We start from the raw sequence: 21153 nt of genomic DNA on the forward strand, positions 1-21153 counted from the left end.
TTTTTTTTTTTTTTTTTTTTATTACAATTACACGGAAAGTTACTTCGCAGAGAAACATAGTGCATGTTCTTTCGCATGTCATCCGAAGCGTGTTTTTAAACACTTAAAAAGAAACTCGAGTCGACAGAACATTGCGTGAGACTTTGTCAGGAAATTTAATGTTTAATAGATTATCGAATATCAACGATCGTCTTAACATTCGCTGATCAAAAAGTTCATTAAATCTTTCATCGCGGTATCAAGTAATTATATTATCCATCTCGGAAAAAAATTACTAAATATATAAAATCTATAGGTAGTTGATACTTTCTTTATCGTATCAAATTAAAAAGTAAACTCAAGTGGTACTATATTTTTTATAGTTATATGTCATTATTATTTTTATGTTAATGTAGCAATTGTGAGTACTTGGGTATGATCAATTTGATGCTGCAGATGCTATGAAGCATTCTTTGATTGGTCAATTAATAAAATTCATCTCTCTTCTTATTGCTCAATCAAATACTTCGAAGTATTTGTAATGAGACTTTAACAACATGTACCTTTTTATGTATAAGATTTCTCTTGCCTTTCAGCCAATTCTACGTCGAATCGACGCGTAAAGTCAGAAAACACATGTATATACTGGCTGTATTCCGAACCATGTTAGTTTAGCTTACTTTTTTCTAGATGTTGGCGAGCAGCTCCGTAACTAAACCGAGAAGTTTTTCGAACCCGTCCAACCGTCATAACTCATAACCGGTAAAAGTTAGAAGCTTGGAGCTGACAAGTTTTCTTTTATTTTCTTGTAAATATATATTATAAAACAAATACATAATAGAAATAAAGCGATGTATACTCGAAGCAGTTTTTACAAGTGGAGGTAAATATTTTTTTTATCACAGCAGTGTTTCATATACTGCAGATTTGTTTTTAAATAACTTAAGATATTTTTATTTTTACAAATTAACAATTTTTCTGCCTATAATAGATCTGGAAATTTTAATTAAAAATAAAAATTTTGGTACTGCAATATCATTACAATATTATCATTATGAGCTATACGTAAATGTCTTTTGTTATCAGAAAATTATATATTTTTTTATTACGGTCTTGAATTTTCAAATAAAACATTTCTGCCATCTCATTCTTCAATTTCACGAACAACACTTGTCTCATGTCTTTTGATAAGGTTAAGTTATTTATAGGATATAACGGGTTCGGAGCACTTCTCAGTTTAGTTACGGAGCTACCAACATCTAGAAAAAAAAGTAAGTTAAACTAACACAGTTCGAAATACACCTACTGTATATTAGATGTAGAATTAACTGAAAGATAGTAGAATCTTACAGGAGTATTATATTCGCAGTTGCTCAATTAACACGTTTCTTGCCGAAACAATTTAAGTAACCACTACTGATGACTCGCGGTATTTTTGTTTGCATTTGTTATATCAAATAAGATATATTTCATAAAAATGTGGTATAAAAAATACAAAAATTATTATAAGAAAGAAAGTCTAATATTGTATATCAAATAAAATAAAAGAATTGAAGCTCGCAGTTGAGATAAATCAAAACATTTATACTTTTATGAGTCAAACATAGGATATTGGTGTGGAAAAGAGAATTTATTCATTTGCTTAACAACCATACATTTTGATTCAAGCTTCGTATCCTTTTCACTGTCGATACAATGGTATGTAGCATCAATCAAATGTATTGTTCCAACGAAATCATTACACTTCTCGGTACAATGATCTTCGTTAAAGCGTAAACATGAAATGCTAACTATTCGAACGTTACGAATCATCAAAATTATTATTCAAAAATAGTAGTCAGTATTTTCGACATCGGTCGTATTGACGTCAAATTGAAAATGTGATAAATAAGTAAAATTTTAGAATCTGATTAATAACAACTTTAATAAGAGATTGGATAAAAGATTGAAGTATAAAATGAAAAAATTGTTTCCGCCTTCTATATAGTGATGACGATGTCATGCTCGATGTCGTATGAGAGCGAAACACAATCGTTATTACATAGATAATAACGATGCGAATTATGAATAACGTGATGTGCGTGATGCGGAAAAAATTGGATCCAACGAATTAAAAAGGATTTTTAAAGTAAAGTGAAAAAATCGAAGTACATAAGACGAAAACAAAATTACACAAAAAAATATTTCCGTTTTCTATAATGAAGATAATCGCGACAGAATTTTTTCGATTTTTCGCAGACAACAATTGATTGATTCGCTTAATTATTTTTGTAAGTGAATATTACTTCGTAGGAAGCACTCCGGACGTCTCGTCTGCAAAAGAAAAAAAAGTATAAAATAAAAATTATATCTAAATTAATTGCTGGCGGGATGGTCCGCGCGGCGTGTCTGAAGGCGAGTTCGGTAATCGAATCTCTTGCTCGTGACCTTACTCGCCGATGAAACTGCAAACCGCCGCATGGCCGACCGGCCTTGTAATTGAATCCTTGATTGCTTTTTGTTTGAATTACACTCCGGCCGTCGTGTTCCCCTGTTTGCGCTGGACTGACACACACGCTTTCGCGCACCCCTGACCTTAACCGAGCAAGAGGATTCTTCGTGAATGAAAATTGCGAGGCACGTGGTAACATAAAACGTTTCTTCGTGTGGCCGCGCCAGTTGTATTGAATTTGCCTAAATGTATAGTGTTTATAAAGCGATCCCTAAGCGCTCAATGTTTTGTACAATATTGATATCTTCCTTACACAAGTCGAAGCAAACAATCTCTGAAGGCTGAATATAGTCTCCATGTGATCAATACACACAGAAAAATGTCATTCTATTGCTACAAAAAAACGTGATTACTCATACTTATAAATTTCTTTCTTTTAAATAATGATTTTTGTTTAATAAAGAATATTTTTTTATAATAATCTTTAAATATATTTATTACAAATTTTAGAAAAAATTCAAAATACGTTCTCAAAATTAGAATGTTTTTAACCCTCGGTTATCGCACGTTTTTACTTTTGTCTTTATCACACGGAAATATACTCGTCAATATTCAAGCGTCCCCTAATTTTAAAATGTACTAATTCAAGTAAATCTATAAAATTTTTATTTGGAAGAATCTGAAGAGGGTTCCGTAAGTTGTCGAAAATTGTAACTTGTAAAAAATATTTAACAATGAACAAAAGTGAATTTTTTGAACTATCCTGAAAATCACGAAATATACTTAAAGAAAAATTATTAATTGCATTTAATATAGAAATAAAAATAAAGGAACTAAAGGAGTGAACTGTTGAAGATGTATATTTTAATTGAAAACACGTATAAAAACTTTCCGTGCAAGTATATTTATTTCAACAAGTAAAATTTTTTTTATAGAAAAAGCACAATTACTTTTTTATACAAACTGACGTTAGATTAAGGAAAGTATACGTTGAACATTTAACTTTTATCTCCTCCTAAATCCAAGTTTTCTCACTTCCAGATTTCTATAAATTCTATACAATTTTCAAATGCTCTGGATATATCCTGTATAATAACTGAAAGTTCATAATATTTTATAAAATTGAGTAAGCGACGTTACATATTAAACAAATCAAATTGTTTGAATTTAATAGTCTTGTGATTGAAGAGTATTAACTAGGATTCAAAATATATTATTTAAATTAAATTAACAAAATGGTATTAATTAGGATTAAAAATATACTTCGAATAAATTTAAAGCTATAATGATGAACTTAACGTAAACTTGCTGAGATATAAACTTTCGAATATTTGAAACAAATCATTATTCGCGTATAGTATATATTAATTTACGTATTTAACATTGTGCAATAATATTGATCGTCTAAGGATCGCTTAAGCGCACAGTGATCGTCTATCAACGATTCGCAACATTTTTTATTAATCACAAGAAGCGTAAAAATACAGCATAGAGAATTGAAGATACAGCATAGTTCTCCTTTCGGATTCGCGCGTTCAGGGTTTTGGCCCGCATGTCGGTACTTCATCCATGCCACAAGTGCCAGAGTTACAATGAGGTAGTGCCATCACGCAGGGTCTGCCATCGGGACAAGGCGGTGCGTCCGAACAGTTATGTCCTGGCAGGTGGATGTATTCATCATCCTCCCCCACGACCGTCGTCGAAAAGACAACGGCGATGACCATCAACACGGCGATAACTGATTTCATCCTTGATTAACTTTGATCACCTATCATACGAGAATATAAAACATTATTGTGCAATACAATAATATTATAAAATAATAATGCGAATCAAAAATACTATAAATTGAAATTAGCTAATTAACAATAATTAAATTGAGAAACTGAGTAAAGATTGAAGTGTAATGAAAAAAATTATGCAAATTGTCTTCCACTGATGATGATGTATGATAGTGAAACATTATTTACGTTATTATCCAGAAAATAACGATGCAATGTGATATGTGAAAAAATAGGAGAGAGACCAGTGTCAGTTAATAAAAATTTTTAATTTTTAATGATGATGGAGTCACGAACTAAAATGAAAAAAATTACAGAAAATACAGCCATGTCCAAAATTAGTAGACACCTTTACACTCTAAAAAATATATATAGATGTGAATTTAAATAGCACGTAGTTTCTACTAATTTACATATGTCAATGTCAATATTAATGGTGAGAATTATATGGACATATAGTATTAATTTCACACCGATATTTTTTAGAGTGTATTAAGTTTTCTAAAAAGTGATATAAATTATTTTTTTTTTAATAATTTCTTATATGTAGAATTAGTTGAAATCAATGCATGTATACTTTTTTTTACAATTTATTGCACAATTGTGTCAAAAATTTTATGACATGGTTTTTAAAAAATACAATTAATTCATAGATTGATGATCCACAAAGTCCTGATCCTGATCTGATTTAACATTTATGAGTTTACTAAAGAAAAACGTTTTTATAATTAAAATTGCACTTTAACATAAATTGCGATTATGAAAGAATGAGGACGGAATCCATTTGCAAAAAAACTAGTAGAGTTTTTCAAAAAGAATTGCAGAAGTTGACAAAAGGAAAATATAATAAAATATTAATATTTAATATTAATTTTATTGATTGATTGATTAATAAATAAAGCTGTACAAACTTTTTTGTAACAAAAATAATACTGATTTAAAGACACTTGATAATTAAAAATATCAAGAAAACAAAACGAGCAGTTTTTGTTTTTATTTCAATCAGCATACTAAGAATTATAAAAATTATAAGGCCTAATAATTTGGCTATATTGCTGTTATCTATATGAAGATGACTGCGACAAGATTTTTCTCGCCAAGTGACTGGACGTTACCTGAGTTTTTCACGCACAAAATCTACGTAACACCAACGATATCCCAGACATGAATGTTCACATTACCGCGCAACTGACGCGTTTTTATCTATTACGACCCCTCGCTTCCTCTTCACAGATCGTTCTTTCATTACGTGACCAACAATCGTCGATGTCTCATAACGTCCGATACGGTTGGCTGCGCGTGAGAAGGACGCCTGTATTTGGATGCGTTATTTTACACATTTCCCGCGTGAGTAAGAAGAAATCACAATTGTCCGCAGGAAGAGGAAAACAAATGGACGCACAACGTGCCCTGATCTGCGTCGTTGATAATTCCGCCGTTTAATTTCCTCCGCAATAATCGAGAGATTTCGCTCGATTCGCGGAAATAATCCCTCAGCAAAATTATATAACCGAATACAAATGAGCAAATAGATCTGACTCACGCTAAGTATCTGCGCGTTATTTTAATGCATTCAGCCTTTCATGATGATTGCATCCATTTACAAAAAGAGCTACATTAAATTAACTCAATTGGATTGATCCGCGAGCCATATAAGTGAATGTAAAAAATTCTCATTTATACTAAATAATGTACGTTAAACAAAATTAAATTTGATGCTTTAGACGATCTGTGATTCACCTTTAATTGAATAGGTGCATAGCACTTTTAAACAGAGCTTTTTAAAAGTGTTTTATAAAAATATTTTTTAAATGCTCCAGAAGTCTTAAAGTTTATTATTTTTACATTCTTCTGTTTTATGAGGATATAACTAATATAAATTAAATATAACATAAATATTGTAATAAAAAATATCTTCTGAACATCATACCTACAACTTTTACACACCTATCTTTAGACCCTATTCCGAAAAATTAAAATACTTGCGAGCAAATGTTGCGTGTGATTAATTTTACAATTTTATTATATCAATCGATCTTACAATTATTAGAAATTTTTTATCAGAATCATTTGTACACTTTCTAAATTTTTTAAGTAAAATCTCACTGTAACGGATAAAAATTGAGTGTCTTGGAAAGGAGTGACTCAATTTTTGATTTTTAAGAGTAAGATTTCACTGTTCAGAGAGTGAGAGTCATTCTAAAAGTTTTAAAAAGTACTGTTGGCATAACAATATTGTAGAAATTACGATGAAATCTTTCGATTCTATAAAGAACTCGGGCAAATGAAGAAAGACATGAATTTCCTTTCGCAGCTTCATGCAGCCGCGCTCTCCTCCCTGCGGTCCGAGGTGGCCGAGCTGAACTCGCGACTTGTGGCGGCTACTCGCGCGAGGGAGACGGCCGAAACCGCGCTGATGCGGGCGGAGGTCCAAGCGGCCCGCGCCGAGCAACGAGCGGAACAGCAAGCTGCACGACACGAGGAACGGCTCACCGAATTGCATTCCGTCATCGCCGAGCTCGGCAGACAGCTGGAACGGCATCGCGCTACCGTAATTGCCGAGGAGGACGAGTCCGGTAAGGGTCCACCCCGCTTCGATTATACGATGCACGCAGGAAAATATCGCGATTCCGCGTACCGATTTCGCTCAATGGAGAACGAGAGAGAAACAGAATCTTGGCGAACCTTCGAGTAACGACAGCCACGGCAATTCCCCGGCGGGCAATCAGCGGATCTCCCCAGACTCCGACTATAACAATAGTAATAGCTCTCTCGGTGGCGCGCGCTCTCGATTTCTGCTCTCGGTCCCCCTTTTCGATATCGAGAAGAAAAGCGATCTCGTAGGGATTCGCGAGTCACGACGCACATGGTGTTACACGCACTGTCGCGAAGGATGATCGATGAATAACCGGGATCGATGGAATAGATGGTTTCTCCGAATCGTAATTGTTAAGCGAAATACCAAGTAAGTATTAATCGTTGGTGGTCGCGGTCTGAGGAGATCGTTTTGATGATGTGCAGAAGTCGAGACAAGCAGGGACGCCGAGGGTTCCATCACCAACCCAGTAGAGGAGAGTGAGGGCGGCGGGGACATCCAGGGAGATGGCGATCGCACTCTGGGGGATGCTGACTCTAGCTGCTGCGAGGACGAAAATCGACCGACAGAAGTAAAGAAAAAATCCTAAAAATCTTTTAAAATTTCAATTTTGAACGGGGAGAAAATAGTATTATGACAGTGTAGGTAGCATAATGGTCCCTCTTTGAATCTTCGCTAATTCTAAAAACTGTTTAAATCTATGTTTTATACAAAAGTTTTTATCAAAAAAAATTCTTTAAATAGTTATTCTAAAATAAAATTATTTACGTGAATAAATAGAGGTAATTTGATTGTAAAACGTTTGTATAAAACATTTTTTTATATTTCGAATAGTGTATTCGAGATATAACAAAAAGCCTAAAACCGCTTTACACGTAAAAGAAGTGATTTCACCATTTTAAATCGTTTTTCTGCTGCAACTGATATTTTCTATTTACCTTTTTTTACGTATTTTATATATAAATATATACACAAAGTTTCATTAAAATTAAAATTTTACTCACCAAATTTTTTTTTATAACGTTCTCTCCGTATATATTTGTACCAATCATCTTTCAGTATAATTTCTACATTTTTAAAAACGCATTATTATTTTCAATGTAGAATGGTAGGGATAGTCCGGCCGCGTTGCCGACTCCTGAACCAACACAACAAGCGGTATCGTGCCAGAGCGTCGCCGTCGCGACGCTGCAAGAGGAGATCACGGCGTTACGGGCAGAGATCACGAGCTTGCAGGCACAACTGGTTCATTTTAAGAGTCAGAGCAGCAATCAGAGGCAAACGACGAGCAGCGATTCACCGCGTCGAGAACTCCGAGTGAGCAGCAATTCTCAGAAAAATCGGTCTTTCTTGGAAAACCAAGTTTATATTTAAAAATTAATATTAATAAAGAGAAATTGAAAGGACAAGAACTGAGATCGACAAACAAAGAGATGTTAATAAAATGCAATAACTCTCCATTTAACGTCTCTCTTCTTGTTCTTTCATGTCTCGCCTCTTCTCTCTGCAGACAAGGGGCAACACCAGCTCGCCGGAACCTTTGACAGCACCGTGCTCGCCGCTTTTGCCACCGCTACAGACACCTCCAACAAAGAGCATGACGAGGGAGGAACTGCCAGTCCTCAAGATGGCAGAGAGGGTGAGACTGAGGAGGACGGACGAGAGACACATTACCGGTCCGGACATCACTAATCTTGGGGTACGAATTTTATTTGTAGAGAATATTAAATACATATAAGAATATGTAAAATATTGTAAAATTTGTACATATATATTGTCCCTTTAAAAAATGACAACTAAAAACGATTTGAGCTATTTAATTTTTAAGGATTGCAGAACGAGAATGACAAAAACGACATTTTATATGTTAAGACATATTTTTATTGCCGATATTATTTAATCGGTCAATTTTTTAGTTGAAGAATAGTTTTCCCCTTTTCTGAAAAACTTAATTTTTTATGTTGTGTAATTTTCGCAATAAGGCAGCAATATGTATTGTTTTTTTTAATTTTGCAATAAATACATAGTCCTATTCCAACGTTTCTTAGGTGTGCTCCACAATGGTAGCCGAACATCTCGTGTCAGATCTCCTAGAGCAATCGAACCTGCAGGAGCTGAACGGTTCTGAGAAGCAGTTTGAAGTCGAGACGGAGCGATTGAACAGCAGACTCGAGCACGCGCGGGCGAACAATGCAGTCCTTGCGCTCACGTTGCATGAGAGCAAAGCACAATGCGACAGGTACGTTTCTCAAACGTGCACAAAATGCACAGTGATTCCAAATCCTGAAAAGCTGGTCAAAATATGAAAGTTGTTCAATTTGTATGAAATTTGATATTTAGGGGTTTTTAGAATCGCTGATTATGAATTCGGGGTCAAAATTGCAAAAAAAAAAAAACCAGAAGAGCCGACACACAGGATTTTAGTGTGTAAGAGAAATTTATCAGAATGTTAAAAGAATAATAGTAAACGTTTCGACCTTGCGTTTTTTTAAATCATCATAAATACAATTTTAATTTTAACAGTTTAAAATGTCAAATACTAAATTATATTAAAATCAAATTTAAATATACAAAGCGTATTTTTTATGTGTGAAATAATGTGATAAATACAATAATGAGAATATACTGGCAGAAATTCAAGATTGCTTCTTCGAGATATAACAGTCTCAATAATTGATACAAACTTATAGCAATTATGATTATTGAAGTACATATCCAGTAGTCTAAATCGTTACATATGTATAAAAGAACGAAACAGTTCACTGAAATAGTTATTTAATGTGTATAAAAAATCTATTAAACGAACTATTGTAAAGTTAAAAGTTATATATAAATTAAAATTTGAAAAAAAAACGTAATCTTGAAATATATAACGGCATAATCCTACCTGAACAATATGTATAAAACGATCATTTTTGTCCTGCGTTACAGATTGAGCTTATTAGTCGGCAAGTACGAATCGAATGCGACGGCGTTGCGACTCGCACTTTCGTTTAGTGATCGCGCGATTGAGGCGTACGACGTTCTAGTCGCTCTTCTGGAGAGCGAAATTGCGCTTTCCACCGAGAGAAACAGCGTGACAATCGATAATAGAAGGGCGGCCGAAAACGTTGCTTATCATGTGCTAAATAGACTCGAAAATGACTGTACTAACACGCTGGGGGCTCCATGGGAAGACAGCATGGTCTTATCGGACGAGTAGGTATTTTTCGCCGTGTGTATTGTGTGCAATTTTTATCACAAACACCTTCCCGATAGATCGGAAATAACATGGAACGTGGAGGACGAGCAACGACTCAGGAGGCACATCGGTAGACTGAAGGGAGAACGTACAATGGTCAGATCGACGGCGGTCGAACTGGAAAGTGTACACGCAGAACCCCTGAACTCGAAGAACACCATCTCTCTAGCGGAGGCCAGGAAACTCGACTTAGAAACTGCCGTGCTCATGCAGGTCGATATCCAATTAAGAGGATTAAAAACTCGAGAACAATTTTTTGAGATAACATTTTTTTAATAAAAAATAATACAGGTTTTTTTTTTATATCCAAATAAAATTTGAAAAGAAAAAAGTTCAATATTACAAATTTATTTAATAAGGATATATTTTTAGGAACTAATGGCCATGCGAGAAGACAAGGCTGAGTTACGTGCCAGAGTGTTCCTTCTGGAGAAGGAACGTGCTACGATAGAATTGAAACTAAATGCGCGCGACACGCAAATCGCAGCCCAGCACGCTACCATACAGCACCTCCAGGGTCAGCTGAGTGACGCGGAAGCTATGCTCGCGATGGCAACAAACAAGGTATCGCGTATCATTTTTACTAGTATGTCGATCTCTTTCTGTACCTTGCTAATTGAAAGTGTATTAGGACCGCGGTTTAAGTGACAATGAAAGCGAGGGAATGGAGTCTGAATTGATCGAAGCGCTAGGCAGGGAGGCGAGACTGAAGGAACGTCTGCAGGAATTGATCTCAACCTTGGACGAAGTTAACAAGAATTCCGAACTCAGGCATCAACAGTCTGCCGAACTCGTCAACGACTTGAAAAGAGCTAATGGGTAATTATTATTTATTGCAGCAAATTTGCATCCTGTACGTACATACAAATGGTAGATGAAATGTCATATCATTTGGATTATATATAATACATTTATGTATTCTTAATAAAATTAATCTTTAAACTACAGCTATGGGGAAATTATACATAAGTTCTAAAATGTTCTGTTTTAAATACCGAATGCAAATGAACTTCTTCCTTAATAGAAAAAGGTTTAAAGATTTTTTCCTTACTTTTTAGTTTAGGACATCATAGATATAATAATACAGGTATAGATTATATCAATTGTCTAATTTTCATTTCGAGTCTAAATGACCCATTATTGTAGTCGAAGATTAATTATTATCAAAGTCTGAAAATTGAATGAGTAAACAGTATGATATTTCGCGTTTCGCTCTATACTTGTGATAAACATTAAATTTTCTTCACTCTCCTTAGAGCACTAGTCCAAACTCTAGAGAAATCCAAGAAGAAATATCAGTCTAGACTGAAGAAGTTGGAGCAACAGATGCTAGGGATGGTAGAGAGACATGCTGCGCAGGTATGATTAAGTGTACAATGGCTGTGAAAAGTTTCCAGCAGATGAGTATTTTCATTGCAAATAAAGATCTAGTATACAAATACTTAATATATTCCAGTACTTAAAATCATGTTTTTAAGTTGATCGTAATAAGAAGTTTATTAACTCAATACACTGAAGAATAGATTATTACAAGAATTATTAGAAAATTATGTTAGCTGGAAACATTTGACAGCTATTACAGATGAAGTTATCAATCATTCGTTCATAAAAACAACAATAATTTATTACACTATATACATTCTTCTGTAGTACTATTTCTTCTGCAGTTCCTCCCGCCTCTCTTTTAGTTTCTGTTCGACAAGGTCCTCTAGATCATCAAGCGGTTTGTAGATATTATGAACCCACTGCGAACCAGCCAGCATTGTAGCTAACGCTACTCCACAGAACACAATGAACCGTGATGTGGACATGTTAGACGACATCGTGTGATATCCTAATAGTGCGGAAATTGTCTTTTCAAGCCTGTTCCAGTTTTAGTCTTTGTTCCACTAACTCTTCTATCTTTCGACGCTTATACACTTTGTAGAAGTTAACCTCTCCCACATGCAAATTGACCATGGAATATTCCAAAGCAGCTCCTAACATGAAGAATAACGGCAGTAATCGGTACTCGCCGAGCGCTTTTCCTGGCAGTTTGTTATATAACCTCCACAATTTTAGTTTGTAAGATAACATTGAAATAGTTTAAATTTCATTCAGCGAACCGGGTATACAACCATTCTCTTCTCTCTCTGTTAGCCGACTGTCGCCATATTGGATCATTCCTGATGAGCATGCGTAGTAAGGCCAGTAGGGGGCGTTTCATTTGACTTGATATTCGCAATCTTTGCAACGTGAAATTATCTTTTCTTCTCATTGTTCATCAAATATTGAACAAAGATAAATAATGTTTCGCAAGAATTATGAGCCCCAAATGGAACACATCCTGAATAAGCGATGATGTGTCGCACTCTCGTTAGAAGACACAAATAAAAAATTTTTAATTCTTTAGGAGAAAACAAAATTGCATATTTTAAAATTAATTATGTTAATATATTATGCTAATAATATTAAGGAATAAATTTCAAAAAATTACATGAATATAAATTATTTAGATTTTATTTTATATTTCAAATATAATAATAAACTAAAATAATATATCTGCGCTTTTTCTACTATAACGTGTTTTAAAATAATTTACATTAACAAACAGATCATGATCATCCGACATATCAGATATACAATTGCAATTGCATCACTTAAATTAATTTTCTTAAATTAATCCTTCCTTGCAGGTGAAAACATTGAAACAACGAATAGCTCTACTAGAAGAAGAATCGATGGGCTACAAGGGAAGTATGGCATTGCAGTCTCAAAGTTCTGGCGCTAGCGAAACATCTTTATGACAGTTGAGTGATTAAATGGCAAAAATAATGCAAGCTTAGTAACCCAATAATTATTTGTAACATCTATCCTGTCATCGCGAGAGGACATGATTGAACACAAAAATGGAAATTGAAGTCACACACGTATTTTTTTACACCGAATAGTCGAAAGTAAAGGCGCTTAGCTATTCGCTTTGTAATTATATCATGATATATATTGCTGCTGTTCTAAATAAAATAAATAAATAAAAAGAAATTCAGCTAGGCCTACGCAATGTGTGCAATTGTGTCGATACACGAAACAATACAAACAGCCTATTATAAAACAGATCCTTCAGCACGTCGTAAATTACAAATAATTAATTAGTAGTGTATCGCGCTAACGATAATCGTTGTGTACATATGTATATTGTAAAAGCATAAACCACAAGTGTGATATGTGTAAACTATAATGAAATAAACTCTGCTTTATTATAGATATATCCCATGACGTGTCCATGAATGCTCTTTGTGGATATGATATCCATTGTTAAAAATCTGTGTATAAATTATTTATTTTTATTTATATACATAAAAGTTCATATTACACTAAAAATCCTGATTCTCCTGTTGCTGCATCTGTAATGCCATAGTCTCCGTTGCATTGTTACCTGGCACATCGGGTCCTTCCACCGCCGGTACATCATTAATCTCCACAGCTTCTTTATTCAAAAATACCCTTTGCATCTCCTCTTCTAAGTGTACGCAAACCTGCTCGATCTCGTAGTTTTTCGACACCAAACTGACCCATTGTGCTTCAAGAGCTCTCAGTTTGTCGCCTCCTTGAGTCTGCATTGATTTCCTTTGCCAATTGACTTCCTGGATCTTTTTCCTCAGCGTCTGCAGCTGTTTCTGAGCATGACCTAGCAGCTGAACCAGCACTTCCAAGTAGGACTTCCATGCTTCGCAACCATAATCCATCATCAATTCCAAATTACAGATTCTACAATAGTACAATAGTACAGAACAAAAGGAATAGTATAATATAAAAATCTGAGATAGTAAATGATAACGTCGATAAGTCCTAAATTGTATTGTACATAACTGATTTGGACGCTCACATATTTTTTCTTTTTCTTCTTAAATTTTCTTAACATCAATATAAATTGTAGTCATTTCTCATCAGGATTGTGTAATAATTAGCAAGTTAAAAATTAAAAGTTGAAAAATTTATAACTTTTAACTTAATTACTTTTAAACTTTCATTTATTAATATTTTTCTTTTTAAGTGAAAGTTTTTTTGTCCCTCTAAGTGCTAATATTATTTTCTATGAAATCTTAAGCATTAAAGAATAAGTTTAGAAAAAGCTTAATGATTATGTGATAGGCGCAATATTCATATTATTAAAAAATGAATGTGAGTTAATTTACATTTAGGAAACGCTATCAATACTATTGAATTGTGCTATCTTTGTATTACTAATAAAAAAAAAACATTTATTCATATAGAATTTTTAAAGAACAAATTTTATTGTTTTGGTGTGAACACTCAAAAGTCAAACAGAATAACTAAAAATAGTGTTTACAAATACATCAGCATCCAAACCATTTTAAACCAAATGTAACAAAAATTGTTTACCTAGTAGCTTGATGCTCCAATTGCGCGCTACTATTCTCCACACTCTCGTTCCATGCAGTTAAATCATTTAACTTGCCAGATGGAGGTGGTGGCAATTCGTAACGTTTCATACTTAGCACTTCCATCGGCAAGCGATTCTGCATTCTCTCGAATTCGTGCTTCAATACATCTGTCTCGAAAGCAGTTATGCACAAAGGTTGCAGATGTTCCAAATAATTTTTCGTAGGCCTGTAACGTCGTGTCTCTTCCTCCACCATCGCCAACGCCTAGGAAACAACATTAAATCCCAAATATTTCGTGAAATAAAGGAGATTTACTAGGATTTTTCTTAATATAACAGCACTTTTGGTGCATAACCTGTTACGTTACTATTATTTTATTAGATTGCAAAAAAATGAATGTAATTCTTACTCACCGCTTCTCGTACGCCCGGCTCATCATATCCTTGATCAATATATGGCAGTGCGTCAACAATCACTTCACCTGCCATAATATATTAAATAAAAATGATTCTCAGTAAACTAAATTTCTGTAAACAAATTATACAACTATCAAACGTTACATCAAAGAGTATAATATATAAAGAGAGTAACCTGTTTAAGGTGTTCAAATTATTTCAATAGATGGCATTGCAATCATTTAAGCTTAAAGCTCTGCGCACAATAGAGAAAATATTGGAATTTTAACTTATTAGAAACCGGATATTCCGGTGTAACTGGTATCTGATAGGCTGAAATTTCAGGCCCAGTTTCACAACTCACGATTAACTCTTAATGCCCATTTCCATCAATGCAGATTAACTTTAATCTCGGTTCAATTTGCTCTTCGTCTTTTTCTAATTTTAAAAATTAGAAAAATATTAACAGTAAGTTAAACCGAGATTAAAGTTAATCGGAATTGGTGAAAGTGGCTCTTAAATCAAGATTCAAACTTATTTCTCATCTCTTTCCAACTCTAGAATTGGAAAGAGATAAGGAATCAGTTAAACTCGTAGTTGTGAAACTGGAGGCCGCCGGTTTCGCCAACGCCAATTACTTACGTTCATTTCCACCAATGTAAATCAACTATATAATCTCAGTTTATCTTTTTCTAATCCTAAAAATTAGAAAAAAAAAATGAGTAAATTAAATTGAGATTACAGTTAAAAAAAAACTTACATTGATGGAACTGGATATTAATCGGTATCAATTGCATTTGCTGTGTAGTAGAATTAACCAATTACAGTTGACAGTTGTATAGATTAGGGTTAATCAAGCTGTTCTGTTTTTAATATTTGTTTTATTGTGCGCATCCTAAAAGGCCTCCCGGTATATTCATCAATGACGTGTTGCACATCAACGCGTGTCGTCGTGCGAATTTGAGGTGCGATTTTCTCAATCTGCTTGATACTTCGGAGAACGGAAAGAACCGAAAGACAACTGCTTTTCTCGGTGTAATCGAAAAAATAACAGATTGAGTTGATAAGGGAAAAGATTCTTTCATGCACGCACAAATAAGCACGGGTATATTATAATAACATAATACGTTTATTCATTGATTTTTGCATATACTTTGACAAATCAAACGAAGTGCGCTCTCTTCTGTCAAATCGATTTTTTCTTGCGCTGTCTCGCCTCTATTTATTTGGGACTGTGCCGAATGCAATACCTAGCGTTCCAGTGACTTCTAATTTTTGATTATTTGCGTGGGATTTCTTCATTTTTTTTGGATAAACAATTCTAAACTCATTTCTTAGACGAAAAACTTAGTCGGATTCGTTCGTTTTTTCTTTCCTCGGATTTGTCACTTAACCTCCATTTCGAATTTGCGTTGAATTGCATTGGAATTGTTTGTTGATGAATAATAGAGAATGAGGTGCCATAAATTGATAATTTTTTCACCATGTTCTTGCGTTTGCAATGCTGAAAAAACAATGACTTTTGTACTTTTGCAGTTCTGATGCATTGCTGTCAGTGCCAATGATATGTCACTTTGAAGGTTGAGTGTGGTCTGCTGTATGTGTAGATAAAAGTATAAGCCCCACGATGTGGTCCTTCTTCTCGAGAGATCCTGCCAAGGATTTCCCGTACGACATCGGGGAGCCTGTTTCTGGTTTGGATAACAAAAGCATTTGGACAATACACAGGGCTAAAAGAAAGGTAATTCAATTATGGATGCGAGAATGACACTACAGAAGCACTAAAGGTTAATCTATAATGTATTTTTGCTTCCTGTTTCTTAATTTTTACTTCTTGTTTTTTCTTTGCAACTATTTTATCAATATATACAAGTTTGTCAACTTTAAAGCCTAATCTATAATATTCTCTTTATTGTTTATTTTTACTATTTTTTACCTCTGGCTTTTAGCCTCTTCTCTTTATTTTTTATTACATAAGATAGAAATTGATTTTGAAAAAGACAAGAAATAGAAAGCAAGGAGCACATTATAGATTAGCTTCGAATAAAAACATCATTCTATCTTTTTTGACATTCAATATGTAACAAGGACAGATGACATTTGAGTTCAACTTGTATCACCAAATGAAAAGCATCCAAATGTTATAGTTTGTCACTTTGTAATTTACAAAAGGTGACGAATTAATAATGGCAAGAATTTATTTTTTTTCTAATTGATAAAAATATTGTTTTTATCCTTGTAAGATCTTCCACAGGGTACCACAACAGGTGAGGATGTTTCAGTTTTTGTCTTTGATGTTAAAAATGGTGGAGAACAACAACTAGATATTGCTCGTTCGGCTGTGAAAAGACTCAAGACGCTCAGACATCCAAGTATACTTGCATATCTTGATAGTCTCGAGGTATGAATTATATTGGCTTACAGTAGTGGTATATTTTTTGTGTAAAAATGTAATTTGTGTTTTATTACTTCAGACTGACAAAATGGTTTACTTGGCCACAGAGCGTGTAGAACCATTGTACAACCGCTTGACACAAAAGTGCAATTCAGAAAATGAGTCTAAGAAGGAATTATACTACTCTTGGGGCATATTTCAAATCACAGTATGTATAAAAGAAATATCATAGGTCATGTCAGAGAATTCGACACATGAGAAAGATCTATAATACATGTTACTTCGATTTGATGGCAGAGGGCACTTAACTTCTTAAATAACGATGGGAATTTACGACATAATAATGTCAATCTGTGGACAGTGTTTGTTAATGAAGAGAGCGGAGAATGGAAACTTGGTGGGGTTGAATACATGACAGCTGTGGACACGCCATACAATTTCTTACCTTCTATTTTCCAAGTATATCAACCACCAGAAGCTAAAGAAAGTTCAAAGCCTGCAACTAAATGGTAAATAATGATATTTAACAATAGGTGCTTTCCAGCAAGAGAGATTATACAATGAAACACAGTGAATCACTATGTCTTCGTTGTTTGCCAATGTTAGACAAAGATAAAATTACTGTATTACCTGCATTCCAAATTTACTGCCAGCGCTGAAAGTCTCTTTAATTTACATTATGTGCATTATAGATTTTTAGTACTAATAGTCAATTTTGAAACAGCAATTTTTGCTAGTAGATATAATTGAAATAATATAATATGGTAGAAGTTTACAAAAAACACATTTGAATGTAATATTTGCAATATAAAACTAATAAATAAATAAATAATAGTTCAGTTGACATGTGGGGACTTGGTTGTCTGATATGGGAAACGTACAATGGCACCCTCAATACCACTTCGCAACTTAAAATCACAGGTCAAGTAAGTTGTCCATTTGTTTCATGTTTCGTTTTTTTTTATCGAACTGTAATCTCCTACATCTTTATGCATGTATACTTTTTTATTGTTGAAGATTCCGAAGCAAATAACGACAGTATATCGAGAATTGACGGGAGCTAATCCAGACGGAAGACCAAATCCCGCAGACGTGATAGCGCGTTGTCGCAGTAACGGTGGTTTTTTTAAGAACAATCTTGTTGATGCTCTTTTATTTCTGGAAGAGATCCAGATGAAGGAAAGAGGAGAGAAAGGACGATTCTTTTCGCAATTGGCGACACAATTGGACTCGTTTCCTGATGGCGTTGGCAGGTACAAAATTCTGCCGCAGTTACTGGCTGCTTTCGAATTTGGGGACGCCGGAAGTGCCGTATTACCGCCGTTGCTGCAACTGGGTTCTCAGTTACCAGACGCCGAGTATCAACGTCGAGTGGTGCCCTGTGTCGTTAAATTATTCGCATCAAATGACAGAGCGACGAGATTACGATTGCTGCAACAATTAGACCGATTCGTCGACCACTTGCAATCAGCTACTGTTAATGAAGCCATTTTTCCTCAGGTAAAAGAGCTCTATTGGATATTATATTTTATCTATTATTTTAAACAAAAACTGAAATTATTTTATATATGTTAAATGTGTATTTTTTGTAGGTAGCAAGGGGCTTTCTTGATACAAACCCGGCAATCAGGGAAGAAACGATAAGATCAGTCGTACATTTAGCACCAAAGTTAGATTATAATAATCTTAATGTCGAGACTTTAAGATACTTTGCGAAACTTCAGTCGAAAGACGAACAAGGCGGTATTCGCACAAATACCACAGTTTGCCTTGGAAAAATTGCTCAACATCTTCACCCTCAGATAAGACAGAAGGTATCGTCAACCCTTTTTGTTTAATTTTTTAACACAATATTCTTGTATTTTTTAATAGACATCTGCTTCTCTCATACATTTTTTTTTTAGATTTTTATTGATCAGGATAAACCCTTTACATGTATTTTAAATCATACCCTCTATTTTTTTAAAATCAATATTTACAAGAAACGATAAACCAATTTATAATTTAATAAATATCACAATTTATCATGTGTTTATGAAATATTATTAAATCAGTTAATAAAAATAATTTTAGGTATTAATTGGCGCGTTTATTCGTGGAACTCGCGATTCTTTTCCTCCGGCCAGAATTGCGAGTATACTAGCTCTAGCCGCTACGCAGCAATATTTCCTTCTGCAAGAAGTCGCAAATCGCATTTTACCGGCTTTATGTCCGCTTACCACGGATGTGGATAAGGGTGTACGAGACAATGCATTCCGTATCATTCGAGGTTTTTTATCAAAGCTTGAGACAGTTTCCGAAGATCCTGGTCTTCGCGAATCAATGGGTGAGCATTGCATACAATACTAGGATTTCACAATACATACTTCACGGCTATTTTTCGAAAATACTTTGAAAGAAAAAAAAAAAATTAAATTTTAATGTTACTAAAATATTTGCAGAGGCGGACGTGAATACTGCAACACCTAGTCTCAGCAATGCCGCGGCGACATGGGCCGGATGGGCCGTTACGGCAGTCACAGCAAAATTCTATCGTAGTCAGTCAGATACACCAAAATCATCAAATGCTCATAGCACATCTAGAATCTTGTTAAATAAACCTGCTTCCTTAGGTTAGCATTAATCCTCTTTACTTTTATGCTCGTAGACATTTTTTTGCTCTATCTAATAACTTGTTTAGTAATACATTTATTCCCTTATGTATTATTATATTAATATGTTTTTATTTAATTATTTTAGAACAAGCTAGCAGCTCCCAGAGTAGCGCTAGCACTACTGCCACGACGAGCAGCGCGACAAGCATGACTTCCCTCGATCCCGATCACGAGCACGATACGCAAAACACTCAAAATACAAATTCCGATTGCGATTGGGATTGTTGGGATGCCGATAACTGGGGAGATATGGAGCAACAATCCACCGCTACGTCATCGGTGCCATTGAATCCAGCCAGTAGTATATCACCGTCCGGCCACTCCCCTAAAGCTAATGAACAGTGGACCAGCCTTGAGGAAGAACCGGTTTGTTTACTTGGAATTTTATGACATTTTTATGCTACACACAATCAAGGTTCTTATATCCTATCAAACCTGATATGTTAATGCGAGCTATACGAACGTATAGAGGCATAAATTTTAACAATAAGTTTAGAATAACAAAATTCTCTTCGATTAATCTAAGAGCCCATTTTTTGTTTAATAAAAATATTTCAGTGCATTAACATTATTTAAATTATAAGCGATTGAAGAAAATAAAGAGTGAATGTTAGGCTAAAAATATAGTTTTGTTGTAAAATTTAGATAAGTAAATATTTAATATTAAATATTAAGTAAAAATAATGTTGCCAATTTTTGTTAAAGAGAAATTGATTCTGAATTTAATATTACTGCAATATGCAAATTTTGGAATATCTCTATATGCACATGAATACACAAACATGAATAGATAACGAGAATAATTAATTCGAACAGTCGGATAATTTGATATCGTCATCAGAAAAAAACATTCGGATTATAGGAGGAAGAAGCAACCCAAGGTGTTCAAGACAAAAATGATTCTTCCGAAGTTGGATGGGAAGATTCGGAGTTTCAGTCTCTCGAAGATATTCAGCCCTTAGAGCAACCAAGTATATCTAACTTAATTTCTGAATATACTCAAATTTCGTTTTATTATAGTTTTATTATATGATATTGAGTAAATTTTCTTTTATATAGGCGTTCCTAGTGGAAATAGTAAATACGAAGAAGCCAGAAGGAAGAGAGAAGAGCGCAAATTGGCCAGGCAAAGGCAAATGGAGGCAAAACGAGCAGTGAAATTACGAGCTAATCCAGCTGCGAAAAAGATTTAAGTAAATCAAGTAAACGCGCCGTATGTTAATCATTCTATTGTACATTAAACAAATTAAATATTGCAAGTAATATGATGAAAGTATTTTCTGTAAATCTTATCTA

General features: G+C 34.3%; 5 protein-coding genes across 5 annotated transcripts in view; 2 read left to right on the forward strand and 3 right to left on the reverse strand.

Moving 5' to 3' along the window:
• Positions 1-12831, forward strand: part of LOC108783543 (colorectal mutant cancer protein) — a 61371-nt gene extending 48540 nt beyond the window's left edge. Inside the window, exons 5-15 of the mRNA XM_018552137.1 lie at positions 6506-6767; positions 7213-7358; positions 7892-8104; positions 8298-8486; positions 8836-9026; positions 9719-9985; positions 10046-10241; positions 10401-10592; positions 10660-10847; positions 11285-11387; positions 12704-12831. Of these exons, the coding sequence (XP_018407639.1) occupies positions 6506-6767; positions 7213-7358; positions 7892-8104; positions 8298-8486; positions 8836-9026; positions 9719-9985; positions 10046-10241; positions 10401-10592; positions 10660-10847; positions 11285-11387; positions 12704-12814 (2058 nt within the window). The 3' untranslated portion in view covers positions 12815-12831. The remainder of the gene's footprint in view (positions 1-6505; positions 6768-7212; positions 7359-7891; positions 8105-8297; positions 8487-8835; positions 9027-9718; positions 9986-10045; positions 10242-10400; positions 10593-10659; positions 10848-11284; positions 11388-12703) is intronic.
• Positions 11627-11868, reverse strand: sloth2 (ubiquinol-cytochrome c reductase complex assembly factor 6 sloth 2). Its single transcript, XM_018552141.1, has one exon. The coding sequence runs from the start codon at positions 11849-11851 to the stop codon at positions 11681-11683; it is 171 nt and encodes a 56-aa protein (XP_018407643.1). The 5' UTR covers positions 11852-11868; the 3' UTR covers positions 11627-11680.
• LOC108783545 (small integral membrane protein 4) lies at positions 11885-12346 on the reverse strand. Its single transcript, XM_018552140.1, has one exon. The coding sequence runs from the start codon at positions 12102-12104 to the stop codon at positions 11886-11888; it is 219 nt and encodes a 72-aa protein (XP_018407642.1). The 5' UTR covers positions 12105-12346; the 3' UTR covers position 11885.
• Positions 12832-13339: 508 nt separating the features above from the next.
• Positions 13340-14974, reverse strand: BCAS2 (BCAS2 pre-mRNA processing factor). Its single transcript, XM_018552139.1, has 3 exons — positions 14827-14974; positions 14412-14677; positions 13340-13775 (listed from the first exon to the last, which is right to left on the reverse strand). Exons 1-3 carry the CDS (start codon positions 14899-14901, stop codon positions 13382-13384), a joined length of 735 nt encoding a protein of 244 aa, XP_018407641.1. The 5' UTR covers positions 14902-14974; the 3' UTR covers positions 13340-13381.
• A 1225-nt stretch (positions 14975-16199) lies between these two features.
• Positions 16200-21110, forward strand: yata (N-terminal kinase-like protein yata). Its single transcript, XM_018552102.1, has 13 exons — positions 16200-16265; positions 16345-16549; positions 17063-17209; positions 17283-17411; positions 17501-17712; positions 18039-18129; positions 18221-18703; positions 18796-19017; positions 19277-19529; positions 19645-19815; positions 19943-20223; positions 20720-20828; positions 20917-21110. The coding sequence occupies exons 2-13, from the start codon at positions 16436-16438 to the stop codon at positions 21048-21050; spliced, it is 2346 nt and encodes a 781-aa protein (XP_018407604.1). The 5' UTR covers positions 16200-16265; positions 16345-16435; the 3' UTR covers positions 21051-21110.
• Positions 21111-21153: the final 43 nt, after the last annotated feature.

This window comes from Cyphomyrmex costatus, unplaced genomic scaffold, assembly GCF_001594065.2.
Source record: "Cyphomyrmex costatus isolate MS0001 unplaced genomic scaffold, Ccosl1.0 scaffold154, whole genome shotgun sequence".
NCBI lineage: Eukaryota > Metazoa > Arthropoda > Insecta > Hymenoptera > Formicidae > Cyphomyrmex > Cyphomyrmex costatus.